At 34.2% G+C, this 26,689-nt stretch overlaps 6 protein-coding genes across 8 annotated transcripts; 4 read left to right on the plus strand and 2 right to left on the minus strand.

Moving 5' to 3' along the window:
• Window positions 1-197: 197 nt before the first annotated feature.
• LOC101212043 (E3 ubiquitin-protein ligase UPL5) lies at window positions 198-6,655 on the plus strand. The gene is made up of 3 exons (XM_004134935.3): window positions 198-2,354; window positions 5,170-5,759; window positions 6,208-6,655. Exons 1-3 carry the CDS (start codon window positions 431-433, stop codon window positions 6,469-6,471), a joined length of 2,778 nt encoding a protein of 925 aa, XP_004134983.1. The 5' UTR covers window positions 198-430; the 3' UTR covers window positions 6,472-6,655.
• A 1,130-nt stretch (window positions 6,656-7,785) lies between these two features.
• LOC101206738 (fibrous sheath CABYR-binding protein) lies at window positions 7,786-9,140 on the minus strand. Its single transcript, XM_004134748.2, has 2 exons — window positions 8,970-9,140; window positions 7,786-8,519 (listed from the first exon to the last, which is right to left on the minus strand). Exons 1-2 carry the CDS (start codon window positions 8,982-8,984, stop codon window positions 8,088-8,090), a joined length of 447 nt encoding a protein of 148 aa, XP_004134796.1. The 5' UTR covers window positions 8,985-9,140; the 3' UTR covers window positions 7,786-8,087.
• Window positions 9,141-14,448: 5,308 nt separating this feature from the next.
• On the plus strand, window positions 14,449-16,343 carry LOC105435947. Of its 2 annotated transcripts, XM_011659818.2 has the most exons (5): window positions 14,449-14,878; window positions 14,973-15,084; window positions 15,563-15,644; window positions 15,767-15,818; window positions 16,032-16,343. In XM_011659818.2, exons 1-5 carry the CDS (start codon window positions 14,519-14,521, stop codon window positions 16,140-16,142), a joined length of 717 nt encoding a protein of 238 aa, XP_011658120.1. In that variant the 5' UTR covers window positions 14,449-14,518; the 3' UTR covers window positions 16,143-16,343. The 2 variants fall into 2 exon arrangements, with proteins under 2 accessions (XP_011658120.1, XP_011658121.1); XM_011659819.2 differs by lacking the exon at window positions 15,563-15,644 and having other exon boundaries at window positions 14,973-15,080.
• A 700-nt stretch (window positions 16,344-17,043) lies between these two features.
• On the plus strand, window positions 17,044-19,249 carry LOC101207146. Its single transcript, XM_004134750.3, has 3 exons — window positions 17,044-17,390; window positions 18,463-18,687; window positions 18,795-19,249. The coding sequence occupies exons 1-3, from the start codon at window positions 17,199-17,201 to the stop codon at window positions 19,002-19,004; spliced, it is 627 nt and encodes a 208-aa protein (XP_004134798.1). The 5' UTR covers window positions 17,044-17,198; the 3' UTR covers window positions 19,005-19,249.
• Window positions 19,250-19,880: 631 nt separating this feature from the next.
• Window positions 19,881-21,999, plus strand: LOC101206494 (rho GDP-dissociation inhibitor 1-like). 2 transcript variants are annotated; one of them, XM_011659822.2, is made up of 7 exons: window positions 19,881-20,023; window positions 20,117-20,156; window positions 20,483-20,757; window positions 20,866-20,932; window positions 21,054-21,275; window positions 21,384-21,508; window positions 21,614-21,999. In XM_011659822.2, the coding sequence occupies exons 3-7, from the start codon at window positions 20,545-20,547 to the stop codon at window positions 21,689-21,691; spliced, it is 705 nt and encodes a 234-aa protein (XP_011658124.1). In that variant the 5' UTR covers window positions 19,881-20,023; window positions 20,117-20,156; window positions 20,483-20,544; the 3' UTR covers window positions 21,692-21,999. The 2 variants fall into 2 exon arrangements, with proteins under 2 accessions (XP_011658124.1, XP_011658125.1); XM_011659823.2 differs by having other exon boundaries at window positions 19,905-20,156; window positions 21,057-21,275.
• A 490-nt stretch (window positions 22,000-22,489) lies between these two features.
• LOC101206015 (fumarylacetoacetase) lies at window positions 22,490-26,030 on the minus strand. The gene is made up of 14 exons (XM_004134745.3): window positions 25,711-26,030; window positions 25,291-25,369; window positions 25,052-25,110; window positions 24,854-24,978; window positions 24,696-24,770; window positions 24,184-24,259; window positions 23,964-24,063; window positions 23,801-23,860; window positions 23,583-23,653; window positions 23,446-23,508; window positions 23,201-23,265; window positions 23,017-23,113; window positions 22,800-22,928; window positions 22,490-22,712 (listed from the first exon to the last, which is right to left on the minus strand). The coding sequence occupies exons 1-14, from the start codon at window positions 25,912-25,914 to the stop codon at window positions 22,623-22,625; spliced, it is 1,293 nt and encodes a 430-aa protein (XP_004134793.1). The 5' UTR covers window positions 25,915-26,030; the 3' UTR covers window positions 22,490-22,622.
• Between the last annotated feature and the right edge of the window lie 659 nt (window positions 26,031-26,689).

Below are 26,689 nucleotides of genomic sequence, written 5' to 3' on the forward strand. Positions count from 1 at the left end.
ATATTATAATCAGGTGCTTAGGTTAATATTGAAGTTTGAAATCCGGGCGGTTGGTTCGTGGGGGGATGAAGGCGATTGGATGACGTGGAGAGATCAGGGCCATACACGTATAAAAGATTAGAAACAAAAGTTACGGTTACAAGTAAAGTTATGGTACAACTTGCGTACCAAAGCATTATCCTTTTTTTTTTCCGAATACGAAAGTTCGTAATAATAAATCTTTTCTGAAATTTCGGTGTGGTTGGTGATGACGCCTTTGACGTGAACCATTCCAACTTTTCTTCTTCTTCATCATCTCTCCGACCGCCACCGATCGTCGTTACCGTCCGCCGTAACTTCTCTCCTCCTACTCCTACGCCGATTCTTTATCTTTTCTGTTTATTTTCTGATCGTCCTTTTGTCTTATTTGGTGGTGGGTGGCCCACCTTCAATGTCTATCACCGAATTTCCTGCCACCGTCGACTGTGTACACATCACTACCGGCTCTGCCGCATCCTCAGCCTCCTACCCGGAAAACGAACACTGCCAGCTCAATCGCCACCACTCTCAAGGTCATCGTCATCCTTGCGTCTTGTCCAAGCGCAAGTTAGATGACTATGGTCCTAGTTTCGACGAAGACGACGAGGACGTTCACTTGTTTGACTTAGTTTCTGCTAGGATGAAGAAGGGCGAAACGTGCGCGATGGACTCTTCTTTTGATGGCCGGCTCGGTGAAGGAACTAGCTCCGACTTTGACCATCGGGGGTTTGATGATTCCTCGACCTCTATGGCGGCAGAAACCTCAACGAAGTCCATTCTCTCTCCGTACGACTTGCAATTTTTTGTTAGAACCATCTCCGTTGGGAATACTATGGTAATGCTTGCGAATATTAACGATACTGTGATGTCGCTTCATGAACGGATTCAAGCGATTACGCGTATACCAGTTTTCGAGCAGAGATTGATATATAGGGGAAGGCAACTCCAGCACGAACAGTCACTCCTCGAATGTTCGATACAGAATAATGCGGAGCTTCAATTGGTTGGTCGCATGAGGAGTACGGAGCATCCGAAAGCTTGGCAGATTGTCGACGACATGGTTTCGTTGGTTCTACGACTTTATAGAGGTGAATTTGTGTTTTCTGCTTTGGAAATCATTACTACCTTGATAACTGATTTCTTAAATTTGGCTACGGAAGCGGACTCAGATCCCGCAATTAAGCAACTCCAGGTATTCTTGTCCCTCTCTGCTCCAGCAGCGCTAGTGATGCTTTATTTGTCTCCGATCAAAGGTAATAAAGAGTGTGCCGAAAATTTGATTAAGCATTTTATGGATTTGCTTCGTCATTCAAGTCCCAAGTCGTTGCACAAGTGTTGTGCGATTATAGTATTAGAATTTTGTAATTTGCTCAGGAGGGATACCCCAGAAGATAGTTTATACGTTTTATGTCGCAGTACTCTGGGATCATTGTTGGAAACTGATGGCATTATTCGTGGGATGAGATGCTTAGAAAGTGTTAGAGGACCCATCAAAACGCCTGAACTTTTTCCTTTTGTTACTGAACTGGCGAATAAATTGTCCATCGACTTATCCTCGAGCATACAGTCTCCCACAAATGCACTTGCAGGGCCTTCCGTGACTGATATTCGGGATTTTACAGCATTTTTGCTTCCCTTGCGGAATGTGATTCTAGAGCAACTGAGTTTTCATGGTTCCAAGCTCGTGCCACTGTATAGGGGAGGTTCTAGAGATCCTTCTTACGGCGAAGAGGGCGAATTTCTTCATAGTATATATATTGGTTTGTTGAAAAAGATGGATATGTGTCTTCATGGAATGGAAGCCTTCTTGATTGATAAAGGAAAGGGAGACTGTGTAATCCCCTATATTGGATGGTCTCAGTATCTTCCAATTCTAAAAGAATTGAATGGCATCTCCCTTCTCTTCGAGGGTCTTGAAGAAGAATTTTGGGCAATCATGAGGTCAAGGAAATCTTCTATTAATGAGCTTGTTATTAGATTTGCAAAACGAACTGATGATTATCTGTGGATTCTTTGCCACAAGGATATAATGAATTCTGCATCTAGAAGACATCTGTCAATGCTTATGTTTCCTGAACCAACAGAGGATTACGAGGAACTGCAGGAAATGCTTATTGATAGGTCCCAATTATTGGAAGAATCATTTGAGTACATCACTAATGCAAGTGTTGAGGCTCTACGCCATGGACTATTTATGGAATTCAAAAATGAGGAAGCTACAGGTCCTGGTGTCTTGCGAGAGTGGTTTTTGCTGGTCTGCAAGTCTATTTTTAATCCACAAAATGCACTTTTTGTTGCATGTCCTAATGATCGAAGAAGGTTCTTTCCCAACCCTGGTGAGCTTACTGGCATATTCCTTTGATAGCAGGTTTTCTTAGATACTTGTTCTTCTGAATACAAATGAGTAACCAAGAATGCAGAAGTTGCCTAGATATATTTCTTTTATAATACGTTATAGTATTTCTTAGTCATCCACCATAGTGTTTCCTAGAATGGGGAATGTGCCACTTAGAATGCATTTGGTTTTCATTTTGCATGAATAAATAAGAGATGTTATTTAGTTGTTTTTGCTAGGTAGGCCATGTAGAACTTACTTATAAAACTGACATTTTTCAATTATTCACTTAGTTCAATTTTACAGAAAACAATTTAAAAGTTAGCCATGAATCATGATCCACCATTAAGTATTTTCTTGTCAACTGTGTGCTCGTGCAGGTTTTAATGGCAATCACAGCATCTTCTTTTTTTTCTTTTCAATAATTAATAGCAATTCAAGAGAGCAGTTGGTTGCAGTCAGCTTGCTTTTTAGCCTTTTGGTCACTGCATACCAACATTTGATCACTGGTTTAGTGTTGATGCTAGATCACTTGGTCAGGTGAAGTGAGGCAAAACAATGATTTATGGCCGTATTTTATTAGTCTTGGTGGCTGTGGGATCTGAAATCAGATTCTCAGGTTCTGTTCACATAGGAGAAAAGGAAAAAGGTACAACTAGACGACTGAATGTTTGTCTTGTGTATCTTATTGAGATTCAAGACATTAATCCTCAAACTATATACTTTATGTGAGAAAGTTGTAGGATTTTAGGTAAAGTGATTGATAATGAACTTGGTTAAAGTTTTTTTTTGGATAAGGAACACAAAAAAAATTCATTCCGTTAGTTCTAAGATCTGCAAACTCAACGAAATAAGATATCTCCTTCCAATGAAAGTTTCCAAAAGATCAACTTCATTGAAAGGTCTCACTCTACAATGTAATGAGTGAAAGAAGTGTAACTCTGTGAGTGAGTACTATTCCTTTTTTGGGATTTTGTTGTGGAGTGAAAGTGGCTGGCCACTAGCCCACTTGGAAGAGGAGCTTCTTTTCGTTGAGTGGTAGATTGACCCTCATTCATTTGGTGTTGAGTGGTATCTTTGCCTGTTTTTCTCTCTTCTTAGACCCTTCTGTTTTTAACACTTTAGAGAAGCCTGTGAGAGACTGTATGGGAATGAGTTGATGAGAGGAGAAGCACATGCTTTTTGAGCTGTGTGGTGATGGGTAGTCAATAAATCTTGGGGAGCTGGAGCTAGGGAACCTAAGGACTCGCGACAAAAGGCACTTACAATAATCCTTGGAAATACATTTTCCATGAGGTCTCCTCCTTTTTGGATCCAATACATTGTTATGTGAGTAATGAGAAGGAACGTACTTCTAGGAGGATAAGTGGTTGACAGGGAGATAGACCCATTGTGACTTCTTAAACAAGATCTGTTCTATAGGTTGTACATCTGTGTGACCGTGTCCTTGAGTTCTAGGGAGATAGATCCCTTTGCTCTACTTCTCCTCGTTTATTACATTTGTCCTCTATGAAAAGCCATTTTGTGGCTGTTATTTTTATTCCATTAGGGAGCTCTCACTGTTTATGGTTTGGTTTCCTTTGTCTGTTATCCAATCATTGAATGACAAACATCTAACTCTCTTGTCTTTGATAGGAGAGTTTGTTGAGCTTAGGTCTTGGAGAAGGGACACTCACTCTTCAAATCCTAATGTCTTTAATAAATAAAATGAGACTAATGCTCAACAGAAATATACTAAGAGTAAAAGGAGCTAAGATGACCACCCACTAAGCGCTCGCAACAAGCCGAACAAGTGATCAACGTCTAAAGCATTTCCCAAGCTAAAGAGAATTACTTTCAAAGATTACATTGTATGGCCATAAACAAAGCAAAAATACAAAAACAGCCATAGAACAAGAACAAAACAGGATAACTTGAGAACATCTTATCCACAAATCAAGCTGCTGGATTATCTCTCAACCCCAGACATTGAATCTTCTTTCAAAACTGATTCCTGCAAAAAGTCTTGCAATTACACTTGAAGCTCAAGGATCTTTCAACATGACCAACTTCTACAGACTCCCAAAGCTTTTTGATTGGATTGCCATGAAATCCAGGGTTGAGTTTTTGTTGCATCTTTTGTTGGAAAAGTGTTGGAGAGGAATCCTCTTGATATTTGGTACCTTGTTAGGTTCAATGTTCCTCTCTTGGTGCTAGTGACAAAGGCTTTTTGTAGTTATTTGTTAGATTTCATTTTGTTTGTTTGGAGCTCAATCTTTTAGTTGTTTTTTTATTTTGGGTTTTTCAGTGGGCTTGATTTTTTTTGTATGCCCTTGTTTTCTTTTGTTTTTTCCCTCATTGAAAGCTTGGTTTATTTATTTATTTACATATTAAAAATTATAATAATGAAAAGTGAATAAATAATTGCTTTGCTATTTCTGTGGAAATGGATTCAGTGATCTGCTTTGCCTCCCACCTCTTACCTGTGCCCCTACCACCCCTATTTAACTGCTATGCCATCGGATAGTATCTCTTATTCCCCCACATATTGCAGTTGTCAATTTACTGGTATAATTGAAGAATATAAAGTTTAGAAGCTATTCTTGGTTAGTAATTATTTTACACTCTATAAGAAATAAAAGTAGTTCTTTTAATACAGCAATATGAAGTACGTGTGGGAAGTAGTATTTAAAGCTAAAGTAAGTGGGAAGTAGTATTTTTGTTTTCATCTGAGACTTGAGGACAACTCAGTTATGGTGCTGTTTATAAATCTTTAGCAATGTAGACATTGGATGCAAGCTATTCTTATCTTTACCTGTGATGATTGCATGTTGCAGCTTCAAAGGTGGACCCCATGCATCTCAATTATTTCAATTTTTCTGGCCGAGTTATTGCCCTTGCTTTGATGTATAAAGTGCAAGTTGGTGTTGTCTTTGATCGTGTTTTTTTCTTGCAATTGGCTGGAATGTGTATCTCCTTAGAAGATATACGAGATGCCGATCCATGCTTGTACAATAGCTGTAAGCAGATTCTTGATATGGACCCTGGGCTTGTTGATTCAGATGCTTTAGGACTTACGTTTGTTAGTGATTTTGAGGAGCTAGGAACAAGAAAAGTTGTGGATCTTTGCCCTGGAGGCAAAGACATGGTTGTCAACAGTAAGAATCGTGAGGAATATGTTAAGCTTCTAATAGAGAACCGCTTCATGAAATCTGTCTCTGAGCAGATATCATATTTTGCAAGTGGTTTTACTGATATACTTTCTGGCAAAAGAACACACAAATGCTTTTTCCAAAGCATAGAGCTTGAAGATCTCGATTGGATGCTATATGGGAGCGAAAGTGCGATCTCTGTTGGGGATTGGAAGGCACACACTGAATACAATGGCTACAAAGAAACTGATCCTCAGATATCCTGGTTCTGGAAGGTATACATTTCTAGAATTAATTAGTAGCTTTTTCATCAGTTTTTTTGCACGGCATGGTTGCTGTCCACCTAGGTCATAACTTCACAATTGGTTGACGTATCACATTTGGTTTTAAGCTTTTGCATTGATTTGTCATTTTTCACAACTTTTCATGTAGTAAATGAAACTTTTTATGGATTATTAGAAGAGATTTCATATGCAAGTACATAACCTATATATAAACTGTTGGAAATTCTTCAATGTATTATATGACGCTTCGAATGGGTCTTGCTAAGTTGTATACAATTTTGGCCTGCCCGAGGTGCATTATATTCGAACTCTCTAACTCACACCTCTGCAATTTGTTTGTTATTTTACCACATAAATCTTTGTGTCGCATCTGCATCTTTTACGTTTCTTCTTGGTTTTATTTACTTGTAAAAGTGAATTTCCCTACTTTTCATTGCAGATTGTGTATGGGATGACACCGGAGCAGAGGAAGAATCTTCTGTTTTTCTGGACCTCGTTGAAATACCTTCCAGTTCAGGGTTTTAGTGGATTGACTTCAAAGCTGTACATTTACAAATCCTCATCTCCATATGATCATCTCCCTTCTTCTCATACGTGTTTTTACCGTTTATGCTTCCCTCCTTATCCCTCCAGGTCTATCATGAAAAGTCGTCTTCAAATCATCACGCAAGAGCACGTTGGATGTAGCTTTGGTACATGGTAACGTAACACCTTTTGCTTGTTTGTATTGAATGGTATATTGTTGTATGCACATATTTTTGTTCTCGCCCTTTGTACAGAATCCACAGATAATGTAATAACTCTTAACTCTTAATTCTATTGCTTAAAGGATTGAAGGCTTTGAAAATGTAATTACTGCTGTGTTGGGTGTCAAGTTTATTATAGAAGCTGAGTATAGATCCATCCAATCATTGATGTTTATATTTTCTGATTAGAAGTTTAATTCTTGTGCATTAATGAGTTTTTTTAGGGTTTGAATTTTGGATTTATGACGATTAAACCCCTTTCTTGAAAGCAAATTTCTGGACGTCTTTGTAACTTGAATGAATTGTTGGGCTAATGAACTGTGGTTGACTTCGGGGGTATACCTTAAATACTATGATCTATGTGTGTCATATAAGCTTCAAACTTAATAAATTAGACGAGGTAACCGAACTCTATATCCAAATTTCTGATGAACTTTGAAAAAAATGGTTACGAAAGTTAATTTCCAAATGGGCTATAAGTAGATATAACTTTTTCCCTCCTTAAATAAAGGTTTAATACTAAATTTGTAGCGAGTTAAAGATGTCAAATTGTAAGAACTCCAATAATCCTTGAGAAGTATAGCTGAAAATATGAATGACTAGGGATTAAGATGTGTTAAAATCTGAGATGTTCATATGTTATCTAGTGTCGATGAGGTTTAATCTCAAAATAATTCCAATGTAAATAGCTAAGACGCATGGTGAGATATTGAAAAATGAAAATAAGATTTATTAGAATTATGTTTTAGTTTTTCTAATTATTATTTTATTCTAATTTAATAGTCAATGTCTAAAATTAGACATTTAAAAGTAGAGTTTGGAAGGGAAGAATGTTATAAATATCAAAAATGATATTTAACCTAATATTTACTATGAACCAAATCCTCCTCCATCTACTGAGCTAAAAGATTACTTGATTTACAAATCAAATTCTATAAAAAGTAAATTTGGGGAGGAAAAACCCTACATTCTCGATTTTCTAAAATGATTACACGTTCAATATAAATTGCTTTCTACATACACTACAAATGGCTTCTTTTTCAATAGTGAAATTATTTTTGGTATAAGGTGGAGATTTTTGTACCGAGATGAAAATTAATAAATAAAACCTACAATTTAAGTAGGAGCATTAACCTTTTGTTTGGAACCTAAAACACTTATAAAATTATTCCAAATACACCAGAACATTAAACCAATCTGAAGTTTATTTAAATTGGTTGTTGAATCAAAGAGGAAACAAACAAAAGAAACAGTTCAAAACACAAAAAGAATTAGTAAAATATGATTTTTATTCAAAGCTAAGAAACAACATATCCAACCACACAGAATAGTGAATGAAATGACACTTGTGGGTATTGACTTCCATATCCCATATTGGCAAACCTTAAATCCAACTCTGTGTTTTAAAACTCTTTTGTGACTCAATTTGAGTTGAAGTTTTGCCACTATGAAAATATATAGATAGCCATTTTAACTCCCAACTCTCATATGACTTTCCCTCAATCCATAAACCCAAACAACATAAAGAAAAAACTAACTCCCCCAACCAACTGTTCAACATTTTACTCTCTCTTTATTCCTCTGCTTTTGGCTTCTCTTCTTCAGCTGGTGCTGCAGCTTCTGAGCTCTCTTCAACGGCATCTTCACTTTTCACTTCCTTAGTCTCTTCTTCTGTTTTCTCCTCAACTGCCTCCACTGTTTCCTCCTTGGTCTCTTCCTCCTTCTTTTCGGCCTCGGCCTCGGCCGGTGCTTCGGGTTCCGCTGCAGGCTCTGCCTCCTCTGGCTTGCTCTCCTTCTCTTCTACAACTTCTTCCTTGGTTTCGACTTCCGGTTCAGTTGCGACGGGTGCCTCCTCCACAGGTTCAGGGGCAGCAGGGGCAGCAGCTTCCTCCTCCTGTTCTTGAGCTGGGGTTTCTTCAGCCACTGGCTCTTCTACAACTTTCTCCTCAGGTTGGACTGCTGGAGCTGCCTCAGGCTCTGGCAATACTACTGGGACTGATTCAACCTACAAAACCCAGATCACACACAATTGATTATTAAATTGGAAGTTGATTTTTAGTAATGATGGGATCCAATGGCAATGACTTAAAAGGAACACGTTGTGATTGTTCACCAGCTTTATATGATCATTTTCATACGAGAGAATGTTCGTTAATAAATGACCGAAAGCGAAGAAAAATATAATATAATATACATGGTCTAACAAGGCCATGAGTTTGTTTTTTCATTTGCTAGTAGAGTACGATCCAATATATTTATATAGATCGAGAGAGAGAGAGAGATCATTTGAATGCATAAATGAGAAAAATCCCAGCTTGCAAGATCAATCAAATGGAACTCGATCAAACTTAAATAAACATATGTAGGAAATGACTTAAGAGAGAAAGAGAGAGTTAGAATGAGAGAAGAGAAGCAAAAACAAGACTTTGAAAGAGGTATAAGAAGCTTGAATTACCTCAACAGTGGCCATTTGGGAAAAAAGGAAGAGAGTTTAAAAAGAAAGAAACAAAAAAGATGAGAGTTTAGAGAGAGGAAAGTAAGAAAAATGTGAGAGAAGAAGTTGATTTGTGAGAAGAGGAAGAAGAGAGGGTTTATATAGGTGTTATGAGGTTGAGGAAAAGAGGTATAGAGCCCATGAGGACTCCAAAGAATCTTTACTAATCTTGCCACCTCATTTAGCTGACATTTTTGAAAGGACATTTATTTTGTCTACCTCTACTTATTTTTCTTTTAAAACACTCAATAATACATATTTAGTAATTAAATCAAATAATCTTTTTTATTATTAAATATTTTCGAAAGAATATGATAAATCTAAAATGGGTGAGAAATAAGATGAATAAGATCGTAAAACATCAAAACAAATGAAAAAAAATGAATAAGTTGGGTATGACAAATTAACATCCATCCAAAGGCAAACGGATTACAAAGTGGTGTTTTAATTATGAAGTAATACTGGATGAGATGAAGGTTTTATTTGTAAGGAAGAAAGGAAGAAAATGATAATAAATGGTATTTAAAATAGGGTTGATGAATAAAAGGAAAAATGAGAAGAGGTGGGTCATGAACTCATGGGTGTGATTGATGTGGGTTGCTGACAAGGCAAAATATAGGAAAGAGGAGAACTTAGGCCGGTGGCTGAAGTGGGGACGGAGGGGGCCACCAGATGCGATCTTGACCGTTGAATTTAACATCAGAGATGGACCCCATCAAACTGAAGGTTTCTTTGCTGGCGTGGCACATCATTTTGCATTTTGGCTCTTTGGGATTGTAACCGCCCTTTCCTTTCCTGTGGCCCCCATCTCAATATGCTTTCCAGGTCGGACGCTCGTGACCCTGGCCCCACCCTCCCCTCATTCATTTTGCCACGTCATATCTTACTAATCTTTTCAATTATATCCCAAAAAGAAAAAACAAATAACACCCTCTTCTCAACCTTTGAAATATCTTATCATACATCATATATAACTATTCATTCTCAATAAATAACAAAACTATACAAATAATTTTAAAATATAATGAAATTTTGTAATATTAAATTTTTATCTACCTCCACTGATGTACTAATAATAAAAGTTTATTAATACTTATAAATGGATACAATCTATATTTTGTAAAAAAATTGTTGGTTGTTTTTTTAAAATGGTCGAATATAAAGATTAATAGGTAATTCTTTTTAAACTCAATTATTGATATAAAGAATTTGGATGGTTTTTTATTTCTAGAAATATTTGTCAATATCTCAATATTTTAATTCTTGTTTTCAACTTTCCTCTTAGATTATTACTGCTACTTGTATTGATTTTGGAATAATTATCTACTCTTATGATGTGACTTAATTTTTATCAACTCAAAAGCTTCTAGCAGGATTCACTTGCTTAAATGTACATGGATAAGAATACAATCATTATCATTATCAAAAAGTTAGAAAGAATACTTTAGTTATTGGTATATGAACACATTAATTAAAATTTCCTTTTTAGAGTAGAGTTATATGTATTTATAAGTATGGTATGGTATGATATGTTGCGTCTTAATTGATCATTTATCTACTTAATTTAATTTGATAAATTTGAAAGCTATATATAACTAAAGGAAAAAAAAATTAGAAGTTAGCATGAAATTTCTCAAAAATGGAAACCCACTCACTCCTCATTTTAGGGGTTCAAATTCTTAGAACCATTGAAAAATACAATTTAAAGTTACAAAGTTTTTTTTCTTCTTAGAATTTAACAAAAAAATTAGGTGTTAAATATCAGATCCAATGCAAAGGCATCATTGCCCATCACATTTTCTTCATTTGCCATGTTCATCATTTTCTATACTTTTGTATTTATTCACACTTTGTTGTTTATTAAAACAAAAACCACGTCAGTAATTGAAACTTTATTAATCATGATTCACTTAATTTAAAATTAAAACTATAATAATAATAGAAAAGGATTGGTATAGAGGGTAGAATTGGAGATACAATTAAAGTGTAAAAAATGTAAAAGAATTGTGAATTAAGAGAATAAAAAAAGAGGGAGGGAATTAGAGATGTGGATCTCAATACAAATTAGGAATACAATTTGGCTATTTGGAATTAGGGCAAGTGGTGAACCGGAAATGCGTGCCATCATGCATTGGCCTTCCCCTTCCCCTTCTCCCCTCTTATTATTATTATTATAATACCGAAAAGATTGATTTACAGCTGGACGGTGGATGATGTACCTTTCTGCCGGGACCTACTTGAATACTGCCACTTGTTTTCTCCAATAACTATCTGCCACGTGTAGATCTAGATTCCTCGCATGGTACTACATACTTCTCTGCCTTTTCCTTACTTTTTTATTCTTTTACTAATCAATTACCTAATTTTCTTCTTTCTTCTTAATTCTATCTACTTTTTAATACTTTTTTTTAAAAAAAATTAAGTTCATTTTCATCTTTTTACAACCATTCACACATCAATAGATTAATTATAAATAAATTGTGTAATGAAACAAACGTATGTCTATGAATGGAAAATTAAAAAAATGAAATTGTTATTGTCTTGTTGAGGTATTAGTTTTTAAATGTTAATGTGCAATAGTTAATTTCGTGTGAATTAAAATGTAATTGGAATGGTAAGTAAATGAAAAAGTAAAAAACATCAGGTGAGATGTGTGGACGTGAGTGATGGACAGAGAGTTAAGATGTGAGTGGTTGTAGGGGATTAGGGTAGCACGTAGGCAGGCATTGATGATGTGGACCATTTGATTCTATCATAATCAACAGTTACCTAAACCTTAATTATTCTCCAAATTATGTCATCTCCTGTGCCTATGCTATATTGCTACCATTTCTTATTTTCTTTCCATTTTTTTGCTCCCCCACCCCAACTATTCAATATTCATTCCCCCCCCCTTCTTACACCTTAGCTTTTTCCCACATTTTTATATTCAATTACGAAATAACAAACACTACTCCAACCAGCCAATTACCTCTTAACACAAATAAAAATTGAAGTAATTTAATTTCACATTCATATTTTTCTCTCTCTCTCTCTCTTTTGTACTTTGAATCAACATAATTGGTATATTTGAAAGTTACCAAACTGGTTTTATATATTATCTACTAAAAAATGTGTTGTGGATAAAATAATTGAGAAATATAAAATATAAAATTGATGAATACTAATCGGCGGCATGAAAACACGTCAGATGAGGTTGTCAAAAGCAAAGTCCAACTAGGAAAATATAAAGTTCATTATTTCGTTGTTGCCAACCACTTTTACACATCTGTGTAACTCTCACCTTTATTTATTTCTTACAATAATATTTTATTCTTTTAGTTTTCTTAGTTCATCTCCGTTTAATCTCTACGACACCCTTTAAATCAATAAATTTGTTATTATAATTTTAGAGATTGTCACAAATTTAACAATTAAATTCAAAATAATTAATTATATAGCAACATTTTAAAAAAATTACAAATATAACAAAATTTATCAAATTTTATCCATAATATAGTCTATCACTGATAGACCAATTATTGTCTATTATCGATAGATCATACGAGTTTATCAGTGATACAAGTCTATCAGCGATAGTTTTCCTATATTTGCAATTTTTTTAAAATGTTATATTCTTAATTATTATTCTTGAAAGCTCCTTGATATTAATTCAATTAATTGAAACAAAAGTGAGCTAAAATAATAAAATAAAAGAAAAACGTGAAGCTCTTTTTTGTGAAGTCAGATTTTGGGGTAAAGCCGTTGAATTTTCCTTACCTTTTTCCCTTTACAGACTTCTCCACCATATCAATTAATTTATACACACTTTGAGTTGAAACACACAAATCAATTTTAAATAAAAGCTTTAGTCTTTCCATTTTTTAAGTCTTAAATAGGTCCCTCAATATTATTTTTATTCAACAAAAAAACTTATACTATTTCGTATTCTCAATTAATACTTTATACTTCAAACACATACTATTATAATTCAATTATCACAATAATCTAAAGATAATTGTAATGGATGACTATTTCAGAAATAATAATTAAGGATATAGTAATATTTTAAAATGATTGCAAATATAGCAAAACTATCACCGATAGACTTGTATCATTGATAAATTCATATGATCTATCGGTGATAGACTAATTTTTATAACATGATCTATCAGTGATAGACTTTATCATTGATAGAATTTGACAAATTTTGCTATATTTACAATTTTTAAAAAATGCTTAATTATTTTAAATTTAAATGCTAAATTTGTAAGTATCTACAAATATATATATAGGGATTGAATTTAGGATAGGAAGGCCCAAGCCCAACTATATTTCTCTAAGCCCATTCCTCGTCAACTTCATCGCCAACTCTATACTTTCCTTAATTAATTCATTCTCTTCTACATTCATGCAAGTCCAGCATCTGATTATAAAAAAGCAAATTAAAATCACTTTACTTTTTTTAATTTTTAAAATCACATTGAAGCATTTTTAATAATTCAAAAACTATGAAATTGCATTATTTAAAGGTGTAATATTAAAAATTAAATTAATTTTAAGTGATTTAAGGTGTGTTTTTGTATAAGAAAGAATTTAACTATTTCAAAATTATTGGAAAACACAGTAGAGTAAAACTTTTCATTTACTTATTATATTTTGGTTTCCAATAGTTTTTCTTCAACATTTTTTTAGTAATCCACTACAAACGAGGAAAATTTTCGATCATAAATTATTAATAAAATTAATAAACAAAGTATATCATCTTCATAAATTCAATTCACGCATAAACGGAATTTGTTTCTTGTAGTTGTAGGCATGAAGTGACATGCAAAATTTCTAAAATCAACATTCAAAAATATCAATAAAATGAATGGATGCAACTAAGAAGAAAATAAGTTTTTTTTCTAAGCATAAGAATAAGAGTGATGCAAATCTTCGTATTTGTTGCATTAATATGTTTTTCAAGTAACATCTCAATTTAAGAGAATCGATTGATATAGTATTTTAAAATTGTTCCATCAAATTTGACATTTAATTTTTCTTCGGACGATTTCTTCACCAATTTTTTTGATATTTTCTTAAAATGTATCGTTTTAGTTCAAGTTTAAACTTTATAGTTTAAGAGGGACGGAGAATTTAGTTTTCTACTATTTTAGAAGTTGGAATTCAGTTACTTATCATTCAATGAAAGTATAGAAACTAAACTTAAATTTACTCTATACCATACGTAACAAATTTATAATTAAACCATATAAATATAAACACAGGTACGTGTTGATGGCAAATGTTTGCAATATATTTTGGAACTTATTCTGGGCTATGAGCCTTTGATATTGGTAAAGTATGAACAAAGATTCTTGCTTGCCGCCGAACGAAAAACACCCCCAAGTCTTTGCTTAACAAACAGACAAATTAATTAAGTGGAAGGAGGGGAAAGCATATATATATATATATAATATTTATTTTTAATTTCCATCTTCATACCCCAAATTCCATCTCTCAAATTCCGAACCCATCAAAATCCCATAATGGCTTTCTCTTCGTTACAAAATTTCATTCGTATCCCTACCTCATTGATTTCAATCCCAAACTCCAAAAATCTCAACGCTGCTGCCTCTTTTCACACCACAATTAATAATAGCTACCTCCCTCCCCAGCTGCTCTCGACCAAGCGTCGTCGTCCAGCGGCCTCTTTGTGCATACAATGCCATGGTGGTGGTTTTTTTTCAATGGACGATGATGACAGCAGTGATAATGAAGGCCCTCTCGAAACAATCAACAAAGTTTACAAAAGTATAAAGAAGAAAGACGTTGCTAAGTTGGCTAATGTAATAGCTGATCAACGTCCAGATATCGTGGATTCCATACCTTTTCTTCGAACCAGGCTGGTAAATTTTATTATTATTGAAGTTTTGGTGATTGAGTGTATTAAACATTAATAAATATATACATATGTGTTGTTGTTGTTGTTATGTTGGTCAGAAAATGAGGAAGCTGGCGTCTCATATCATAAAGGGATTACAAGAGAACCTTGTGTTTTCAATCCAACCAACAACAAAAGATGGATCAATGGTGGGCATTATATGGAAAGTAGGTACATATTCTAAAACTAAAACCCACACCTTCAATTTGTTTTCTTTTTCTAATTGACACCAAATTCTTTTAGTGCTTAAAGAGTAACCCACTTGTGCCTTTAATTTATAACTATTTTCATATTATCCTACTTTGAAACATGAGTTCATGTAGCACACAATAAATGAAAAACCTGCCAAGAATTCGAATTCGTCTTACTACTTAAGTATATGGACAAATTTTCCTTTTACCACATGCAAAAAGTCATATTTTGATATATATGGGTAGATAGTAGTAGTTTCATTTTTAGGCTATATTATGAAATTGACGATGATTTTTTCTCGGTCTCTTATTATTGTTTTTTACTATCATTTATCAATCTAATTTTCTAAGGTTGGTTTGATTTTATGAACGGATGTTTTTTTTTTTGTAAATTTAATTATTAACAAATATAGTTACAAAACAAAACCTAAATGATCCATCGTTGATGACAATGGTAGGTTGGAACAAACCGCTAATAAAAATTAAAGAAGGAATCACTATCCATTTTCACCATAGCTATGTTGGAATGTTATTGATTGGGTATGTATTCAACCAAAAAATATATATTATTTTTTAAAAAAAACGTATCTTCTCCTATTATATATCTTCCTTCAAGTTCATTATTCTCAACATTTTTTCTTTTAAATTTGAATTGGGTTTAGAAACTTGAAGACGCTATTGGATCCTCTTCTTCAACTCATGCCAACGAAAATGGTAAGTGGAATTCTAAAAAGTTGATATTCCATTATTAATTGATCCATTCTTATCGTTGTCAAACTACTAAATAAATTGAAAACAATTATAATAACTTTTCATTTTTGTGAATATCACACATCTAACCTTAGCTACTACCATTATATATATAATTGGTGAGGTAATGAATTATGGAATTACAAATAATAATGTTGATGGATCATTTTTGGACAGATGAAATGGAACGAGGAGCCAAAGTCAAAAACGAGAAGAGTTGTATCTTTGTGTTTGAGTTTATTCCTACTCTTCGTCTCTCTTTTCTCTCTTCAATTTTCTATTCGTTAATTTTTGGATTACAATAATAAAATTTATTAATTATTATTAACGTGTGAATATCAATTTTATCCATCTATCTATATTATTATCGAGAGCTTAATTAGGTTATTTATGGTATATGTAAAAGTATAATAATGGATGTTTAGGTTTGTAGTAATTTATTATATATAGTTGTTTTCAAAATAATTGTAAGCCCTCCATTTCTCTCTATCTATCTCCTTCTTCTCTCTCTAAAGCTTATGAAAATGGAAAATCCATCCTCTACTACTAATTCTCTTCTTCCTTCTCCTCGTTGCCTTGGATATCCTATATCTATTCATTTTAAAATGTACATAACTAACAAATAATTATTCCTTCATTTAATTTTCTTATGCATTTATAATTTATTGAGTAAAGAATCCAACCATGATAATGGATGAGTGTTTTATTGAACGAACCATGTTCGGTATTTCAAATACAATTACTATCTTACTTTTTCAACAACGTTTTTCGAGTTAACTAATAAAGAGACTAATAGGTATATTTACCAACCATACAACTAACTATATTTATTCACTAATTATTAGTTTGAGTACAAAATATTATGAACTTTAATTATATTAAAAAGTTAGATAATTATTATTTTGAAATATCACATGATGTTTAATTTATAAATACATTTTCTTTTGTTTTTAAATAGTTAATCAAACGAACATGAACATTTACCTAAACATGTTTAAGAATGATTTTGAATAATCGTTTACTATATAAGTCAGAAACAAACGCAAACATGTTATTATAATTGTTCATTAACTCTAAAAGTTATCAAAATTGTTTGTTTTAATAAATTAAGATAAATAAGAAAATAGAATTAATGAATGATTTGAAGATGATAGGAAGAGGGATAGAAATTAGGGTGTGACGAAGCTTACTCTCTTTATATTTTCATTAGTTTGTTACCATAAAGTTATCCCTTTGAATACCCAAAACTAAACCCTGAGGCCAACGCTAACGTCTCTTCTCCGACTCTGACCATCACCTTTGAAAGCGGAGGCCGTGGTTTTTCGGCCGGGAGATGCAAAAACAATGCTTCAGGCTCTAAATCTAAGACCCCCACCTCCCATTCTCGCCCTATCCTTCTCAGTTTCCGATGACCCAACTTGTTCCCCCCTCCCATTACGTCGCCCTCGTAATCCAATGCACAATTGGGCGCTTTTGCAGTCCAAGCTCAAGTGCAACGGCAGATTCTCATGCCTTTTCTCCGACAATCGAAAAGAGGTGCTGTGTGTTTCTTCTCTTTATTTGTTTCAACCTTCAACTGATTACAATTTGTAGCTTCTTCTTTTTCCTGTTCTGTTCGTTTTCAATAACCTAGTTAATTTTCTGAGATTGATATATCCAGTCCGATTTTCTCTACTTTTTCGAGGAAAGATAAATGCGTGGCCAAACTTTATGCAAGGGATTTGCGTTCTGTGGCTTACTTTTTGGGGGAAATTTTGAGAACATATGGAAGGAACACTGAGGTTGGGTAAATACTTCAAAGCTAGGATGGGAGATAGGATGATTTGGAGTTGGAACTTAATACCCATAACAAGCTTCAAATGGATGGAATGGGATATCTTTGTTTGGTATTGCTAGCTATAGCTATTTGTAGATTTATTAGAAAATTTTAGTGGATATTAATCTTCCTATACTTGAATTCTTTAACTTAGGAAGCCACTAATTTGCGCTTTCGTATGAAGAAATGTGGAAGCTGGTCTGCATGCACTCTTGTTTTTAGTACAATAGGCCGTGAAGTCATTGAGTTATGTTCACTTTAGCGATTGCGTGTACTCTGTTGATGCTGCCTTCAACTGTATCTGTCCGCTTTGGCTTTTACTAAATTTGGTCCTAAGAGGAAAAAAAGGGTCAATAAATCAAGTAGACTGGCTGCTGAAAAACTGAAGTATGAATTGTTCTAATCCTGTTTGAGAGAGGACTCAACTTGTTTCTATCTTTTTCAATTATTTTAAGGAAGCATCCTTCTATCCTGTATTTTTTTGTCCATGAGAATTATAAATGATCAACATTTATTCTTGGTAGCTGTAGTTGCCCAGTTACATAATTTTCCTTTCCCCAGGGCAGTGCCACTGTTGTTAGATATGCACATCCATCCCTTCACTTAACTCTCAAAAGAAGGAAAAGAAAAAAAAGAACAACAATGAGAATTGACTTTATGTTGTTATTTAACTTTCTGGATCCAATGTGCACCATATACAGACATGCAGTGCATTCTTCTTCATTATCGGGCCCAACAAAGTGTTTTTAGGAAATCTTGCTTAAATTTGCCTTCTCTCTTTGTTGACATCAGGAACAAGCAAGGAAGGCATTAGAAAGTGCACTTGGGGGAAAGAAAAATGAATTTGAGAAATGGAATAATGAAATAAAGAAAAGAGAGGAGGTTGGCGGTGGCAGTGGCAGTGGTGGAGGACGAGGAGGTTGGTTTGGATCAGGCGGATGGTTTGGTTGGTCAGATGACCAATTCTGGCCAGAAGCACAACAGACCAGTCTTGCTGTTCTTGGTATAATTGTGATGGTAAGTATTTTCCTTTATAATCCATCGTAGATTCAGGTTATAACTATTTTAGAATGCAATCTAACTAACTAATCTCTCATTTCACTGGTGCAAATTTTGAATAAAAGTATCTCCTAGTTGCAAAGGGTGAACTGTTGCTTGCTGTTGTTTTCAACCCACTGCTTTATGCTTTGCGCGGAACAAGAAATGGATTGACTTTTGTAACTTCAAAAATTTTGAGAAAGTCCTCTGCTAGTAATTATGCTGAGGTTGAGATGATTTCAAACAAAGATGTCTCTGCCAAAGATAGAGTTGCAAGGAAATGGGGGAGCGATTGATCTTTTTGACCTTCAAATAGGTTGCTATGTAATTTTTTGGAAAATGTTTGGCGTCTAGAAATAGTTCTTTTTTTTTTTTATGTGGATTACTTTATTTCATGTTAAAGAATAGTTTCCTTTCAAACCAGATGCTTGAGTTTGTTCCCTTCACCAAAAATCACCCCAAAAGTGAAATATATTGGATTGTATAATTACTCTTCAAACTTTGTTATATCTAATCTGACATTTATTTTCATAAACCTACAGTGTTAGTTTAGTTGTTTACAGATAATAAACATAACTCTTGTACATTATACTTCCCTTGACCTACTTTTTTGAAGTACAAGAATTAGAAAAGTAATTATTATTCTCTCTTTCTTCAAATATCATCCGTTTTATCCCTCTGAAAAAGAAAAGTACAAGGGAATAAAAACTACGATGGTCGGTTCATAATCATACCAGACTCACAATTCATTCCTTTTGTAGCAAGAAATCACAGTGTCTGAATTTGTTATTAATGAAAGCTGTTACTTTTCCCCCCAAATATTAGATGATCAGAAAATAAATAAATTGAAGATTTACTATTAACAAACCCTTTGGAAGGATACATACAAAATAAAAATTGTCCTGTGGAATTTCTCAAATAATAAATTAATAGAAAAACTTCAACTCTACCTCTGTTTAGGTGATTGACTAAGTTTAAACGAATTTGAACGAAGTGTTGCAACATAATACCTCCTCCAGTGGATGGGTTTTTTTAAGAAGAAATGTTAAAACTTGACAACAAAATAAAAATCCGAAAGTGAAATATTATACAAAAAATAAAATCAATCAAACAAAATTAAAGATCCAGCTAAGCATGGAATTGAGTAATCACTTTCAAGCATTTAAAATGGTTGAAATAGAAAATAATAATAATAATAATAAGTTGGAGCAGACAAACACAGAAGTTATAAGGAACATGAAGATTGTAGGCGGTAGGGCAGCTAACAATCTGCATTATAACCAATGATTTGCAAGAATCTTCTCCGCAAGAACAGGTCAAATGCTCATCTCTATTCCATTCATTCCATTTCTTTACCTACTCTGTTTCCTCTCATTTCTTCTTCTTCTTCTTCTTCTTCTTCGATTAGCTGAATTTGGAGAGACGAAACCCCCTGGAATCTTGGAGCTGTAAGTGACCTGCACGATCTCTCATATTTGTATTTGTTATTTTTAGCATTACCATACGACCATTTCTCTTCACGTTTCATTCATTCATTCATTTCTTCTTTTCCTTTTCCTTTCTAATTTCCAAGGCTTATCCTTTTGTGGGTTTCTTTCAATTTTCATTCCTTTACCAATACTTTCGGAAATTCGTATAAAAGCTCCTCATTTTTTTTCTTATTGGGTTCTCTTTTGATTTTGTTTGTTTCTTTTGGCTGGACCCCCTTGCTCTTTGACTTCTCTCTGCCTATTTTCCTCACCTCCTCTGTTTTCCTCTTCCTTTTGGTGGGCAGAGTTCATTCTTTTGTCTACCATTTGTGGATGGTCTTTTGACTTGGTGGGAATTTTAAGAGAAATGGGTCTTGACAACAATGAAGATGGAAACGGTTCTCTTGAGATTAAGAAAATAGGTGGAGTTGAAGAAGAGAAGGGAGACGAAAGTGTTGGGTTGAGTATAAAAATGAGTGAGACTTCTATTTGTGCAGCAGAGGATGATGAAGATGAAGAAGGAAGGAAGATTGAGTTGGGTCCTCAATGTACATTGAAAGCACAACTTGAGAAAGATAAGGTTTCCATTTCTTTTTCATTCTCCTTTTTTGGGTTTGAGCAAACTTTTGGTCTTTGTTTGGTTTTGATCATGCTCCATTTGTAATGCTTCCAAAATGGGTTCTTTTAGGATGATGAAAGCTTGAGAAGGTGGAAGGAACAGCTTCTAGGAAGTGTGGATATTTCAGCTGTTGGAGGTAATTCTTTGAAGTTGTTATTTCAATTATAAGACAGATTTCGTTTAAATAGTTTAAGAAGTGAAGAAAGTATTGAGAGAATTGTGTTTCATTTGTTTGTTTTGATGGGTGAAAAAAAAAGCAGAAACTTTAGAACCAGAAGTAAAGATTCTGAGCTTAGCGATTAGAACTCCAGGAAGGGCAGACATTGTTCTACAAGTTCCTGAGAAAGGGAATCCAAAAGGGCTATGGTTTACATTGAAAGAAGGTAGCCGTTACAACTTGATCTTCACTTTCAAAGTCAGCAATAACATTGTTGCAGGTCTCAAATATGCCAACACAGTATGGAAAACTGGTGTTAAAGGTGACTTTCTTTCTCTTTTTATTCTCTTATGAACTAAATATTTACAAAGACTCAGCCTTTTTTGTTTGTTTGGTCTTTGAAATTTATATATATATAAAAAAAAAACAGTGGATAGTTCAAAAGAAATGCTGGGAACTTTTAGTCCTCAGGAAGAACCTTACACTCACGAAATGCCTGAAGATACAACCCCATCTGGGATCTTTGCTCGAGGATCATATTCAGCAAGAACTAAGGTAATTTAGAGTTTGATTTCATTATGAAGATTTAAACTTCAATGTTTCAATTTAAAAAATGGATGAGAAAAGTTGTGGGTTTTTGTGTTTGTTTGTTGGTTGTAGTTTGTTGATGATGATGACAAGTGCTACCTGGAATTCAACTACACATTTGATATAAGGAAAGATTGGCAATCATCTTAAAGAGAAGAAAAGAAAAAAAAAAAAACATCAGGAATCTCTGTTAAATGATTTGGATTTGCATTTGATCAAATATATGTCCTCTCTTTTGAAGCTCATTCATAAACTTGGTTTTGGATGTCCATGTACTCTTATCTCTTTCTTTTAACTCTTGATTCTTTCATGTACTTGCATGAGACTGATTGCCTCAACTCAAATATGCAAATGCATGTTATTGATGAAATTCATTCGGAGCTGTGTTGTTCATGAAAAATGCTCAATTATATCTTCTTTCAGAGGCAGTTAGGAATGGAAAGGTTTGTATAATCAAACGTAATGAGCAGAATTATATATCCAGCGATGTTTGATTGGTCAAAAGTAATCTCTTACACAGCTAAGCTTTTAACAAGTCCGAGAAACATAATCTAAAAGGGAAGAAAGAAAGACAGTAATTTTTTTCTCTCTTTCATTAAGTTTCTTTTAAAGAACAGTACAAAATATTCTTCGTTTGTTAATATTTTTTTTCAAAACCAAGTCTTTTAGAATTTGTGGTTGTTTTATCTATTTCTTAAAATTTGTTTTTAAATTCTTTGTTTATTAAAACAAAAACCATATATATTTTGGTAACTGATTTTGTTTTATGATTTTGAAAAACAATATGTATATTTGAAATCTTCAGTTTTACTTCACAATTTTGAAAACAAATTTTATGTTTAAAAAAGAAATGAAGTACTAAACACAGATGTCTTAAAGAAGATTAATTTATAAAAACAAAAAATAGAGAATAAATTAGTAATTTAAAAAATAGACGACTCCGGAGACTGCACTTTGAAGAACGAAACGGAGGCAGTGATATTCATTCAACCATCATGATCAAGTTGTTTACCGCTTGCTACAGCCTCTATACAGATTTTATTACAAGAAAAGAAAAAAGAAATCTAAACATTCAGGAGATTTAAGATTTGTAATTAATCAAATCTTTTTCTTCAGCTGACGGTAAAATCTTTCCGGCGCATGTCCCAAACCCAACAGTGTAACCATCTCCCTGAAATAAATTTGAAATTCAAACCTTATCACAACAAATCACAGCAAAACTTTGATATAGAAAAGTAATGGGAGAAAAAATAATCACCTCGCATTGACCAGTGAAGACAACTTCATCTCCATCTTCAAGAAATTTACGATGTAACCCATTTGCTAACTCCAATGGTTTTTCTCCATTCCATGTTAATTCCAGCAAGCACCCAAGAGATTCTGGTTCCTGTGACCAAATCAAAAGATTATGAGACCATTTTTAACAAACAAACACGCACAGATTTTGGAAAAAAAAAAGGAGTAGAAAGTCATACAGGTCCACTTATGGTGCCAGTGCCCAAGAGATCACCTGGCTGCAAGTTGCAGCCATTGACGGTATGGTGTGCAAGCTGTTGAGGCAGCGTCCAATATCTACACGTTGTTTTGGGAGGAGGTAAGGTATGACCATGACTTAGGATTTATAAATATAACATTACAAGAGTTGAAGTGCCTCCTTACAAATGCTTAAAATTACTTTTTGACACTATATGTGCATCGCTTTCGCCAGCAGGTCGAATTCGAACCTGTCAATAGGCACATATATTTATTACTATCTCAACCAACAAACTAAACTCTGATGCAAAGAGCATGATAAATTTTGCAAGAGACAAACAAACTACTGACTTTTGTTGAGGTATTAATCAATAGATGTAGCAAGAGAACAAACGATGGGTCATAATGCTAAAATTGAATGAATTAAGTACCTCCAGTGAGATGTCATAGTTCTTGGATTCCTTTTCGGTAAGATATGGCAATGGAGCTGGGTCCTATGACAAAAGGCACAAATCATATAACTCAATTTGAAAGAGAAGAAAAAACAAATAATATGGACTGGTCATACCTGCTTTGGAGCATCACATTTGAAAGGCTCTAAGGCTTCTAGTGTAACAATCCATGGGGATATAGTAGTCCCTAAAATCGTTTATAGAGTTGATTATTCTAACAGAAATAATGAAAACTATATTCTCTAACCAGTAAATGCAATGGTAAGTTCTCCATTAAGCAGTTAAGCTCCTAGAACTAAAAATGAGAATTAAAAATGAAAATGTTTGTACTTACCAAAACTCTTCCCAAGAAAGGGTCCTAGAGGAACATATTCCCATGCCTGAATGTCTCTAGCTGTGAAAAGACAAGGTATCAGGATATTGACCAAGCAAGCAAGCATAACTTTAAGAACTAGCAAAGCAAAAAGTATTCTTAGTAAATTTAAAGAATTTCTTACCACTCCAATCATTCATCAGCACCAGGCCAAAAATATGATCTTCTGCTTCATTTATGTCTACAGGCTTTCCCAACAGATTTCCAGTACCAACAACAGCAGCCTGTAAGCAACATTAACAAATCAAAATTGAACCTATAAAGAAGTAGAACATAACATGATCTATGACAATACCAAAATATTATTAAAACTCTGCATGCACATCTGAGTTTAGGATTATAACCATTTCCAGTTCAAAATCCAACTTAGCAGAAGGGCCAAAAGGTGGTGGAGAATCTCCGACTGGTCTACTCTGGCCTCTGGAGAAGGTAAAAATACATGAGAAAAATCCAAAGATAACAATCAGATACTATAAGAATGAATCCATTATCCATGCTAGAAAGAACGGGGGTGTAGTATTATATCAGCAGTAACCAAGGGGGTTCGAAAGCCTGATAAACATAGAAAGAAATGGTGCAAGAACAAATCCTGACAACAAGATAAAAAGCCTATTTACAATCCAAGTTCTTTTTATCTAAAAAGAAATATGATTGACGTATTTAGACACACGAGGCACTAATTAAATATAAACTAAATGAAAGGAATGACACCCAAGTGCATTATATTTCATCCTCAGTCAAGTTTTGAGAGGTTACCAAAAGATTAGCATACACTTTTATCTCGTTCAATCTCACTTTACTATTACTCTACACTGAAACTAAAAAACTAAACATAAAAGAAGAGAAAAACCCATACCGGGGTCGAACAATTTCTGTCCCGGAGATGACAATAGATGATGCACGTCCATGATATGCAATTGGAAGGTGGAACCTATATGTTTAAACTTAGGACTATCAATCTTAAAAAGAAAAGAAACGAAGATTTAATTTAATTCACATTCAGTATCCACAAACCAGTTGGGAACAATCGGGTCCACAGGGCCACGGAAAATAGTTCCACAATTTTTTGCATGATGCATAGACGAAAAAAAGTCCGTGTAGTCGTGAATGGCCACGGGAAGAACCATGTTTACTTGTTTCTGAAAAATGCAAACATCTTATAAGAAGAGATTTGGAGGGAAGTTGAATATTCTAAATTTTGCATATTATTACCAATGGAATAAGTGACTTCAACCTTAAAGCTTCGTTGTCACGCAAGGTTGGTTCAGTGGCTGCACCAAAAAGAAAAACAGTTCTTTCCATTGGTGATTGGTACACATGGAAATTGAAGAAATAATAACCACGCCAACAATTAAATACGTTATCCTCCCAATACTAATGTAATCTTTGGATAATTTTTCCTCGTTGCATTCAAGAACTAAATTGAAGAAGTAATAGTAAAGTAAACATACACGATAACAGTTTTTGAAGCGTTGCACGAGCTTCCTTCCAAGCAGGCCGTCCCAGAGACAGAAACTTGTTCAGATTAGGCTACACCAAGAAGTAAGAAGATTAGGGCCTCTTGATTGCCAATTTTTCCATAAGAAACAAAGAAAATAAAACAATGACGCCATGAAAATTCCCACCAATTGGCATTCAAGAAATAATCGAACACACGCATTTACAACAACACGGGTAATTTAAGATACACAATTACGCGCAACAAGGGCTACAGTGAGCTTATTACTTGGTCAGTTGAGCAATCAATTTCCATCAAACGTCATTTCAAGTAATAATAAAAACTACAGATTGGAGTCTGGGTCTCACCGGCGGGGGGTAAATGACGCAATTGAAAAACTGCTATGAAATAGTTGACGTTGAAGCTGACATACCTGGTTAAAGCAATCGGAGTTCTTGAGGAGAGGACCGTCGAAGAGGCCAGCGGAGGCGATCTCAGAGAGGTCCAACACGTACTCGCCGATAGCGACACCAGGGCGGGGAGGCAAATCAGGAGCAGTCCGGAATACTCCGTAAGGGAGATTCTGAATGGGGAAGTGAGAGTCTGGTTGAACTTCGATAAAGGACTTGAGATCCATGTTCAATTGTCAGTGATTTTCACGAAGAAGAAGAAGAGCTCGAGAGAGAATGAAGTTGGCTGTGTGAAGACGGCAACTCTGTTCATGTATTTATGGAGGAGGGCCAGTGATGTAATGGCCAATACAATTTTTTGTTATTTGTTTAGAGTTAAAATTTTGTTGTTAAACTGTTTTAAGTAGTTGGCCAATTTGGCATCCACGCCGTTAGATCGTACCCTAATCTTCCACATTGGGACATGTGAACGAGCTTGAGGATGTGAACCAGCATCTTATAAAACCATCATCATCACGAGCTTTATCGTACCCATCAAGTCTATGTTCCATGAAGTCCCTCATTTGGCTAACTGCTGGAAGATGAACCCTATGCATCTTGGTTCAATCCTACAAACCTTATCGGTGATATTGGTTGGATGGTGTCTTGCTTCCTTGGATTGTGTAATTTGATTGAACCCAATCCGCTAAAGCCTCATTTTGTTTAGAAGACGTTCTCTATTAATTTTGTCATTTTTAAGTTTATTGTAATCGTTCAAAATCAAATTTAATAGAATACAAATAATGTTTGAAAGCATTCTAACCGTATATTGATTTTGGATTGTTCAAACAATTGATTTAAAATTATAGAAGTGTATTACAAAGTAATTTTAAAAGTAAGAAAATTAATTTTAATAATTTAAAAATCACTTTACACAATTTATTTTATTTCCTTCGGTGACAATTGTCAAATTTTTTATTGGTCCAATTTGAATGACATCTAATTTTATCATTATTACATGCT

Source organism: Cucumis sativus, chromosome 6 (genome assembly GCF_000004075.3).
Source record: "Cucumis sativus cultivar 9930 chromosome 6, Cucumber_9930_V3, whole genome shotgun sequence".
Lineage (NCBI taxonomy): Eukaryota > Viridiplantae > Streptophyta > Magnoliopsida > Cucurbitales > Cucurbitaceae > Cucumis > Cucumis sativus.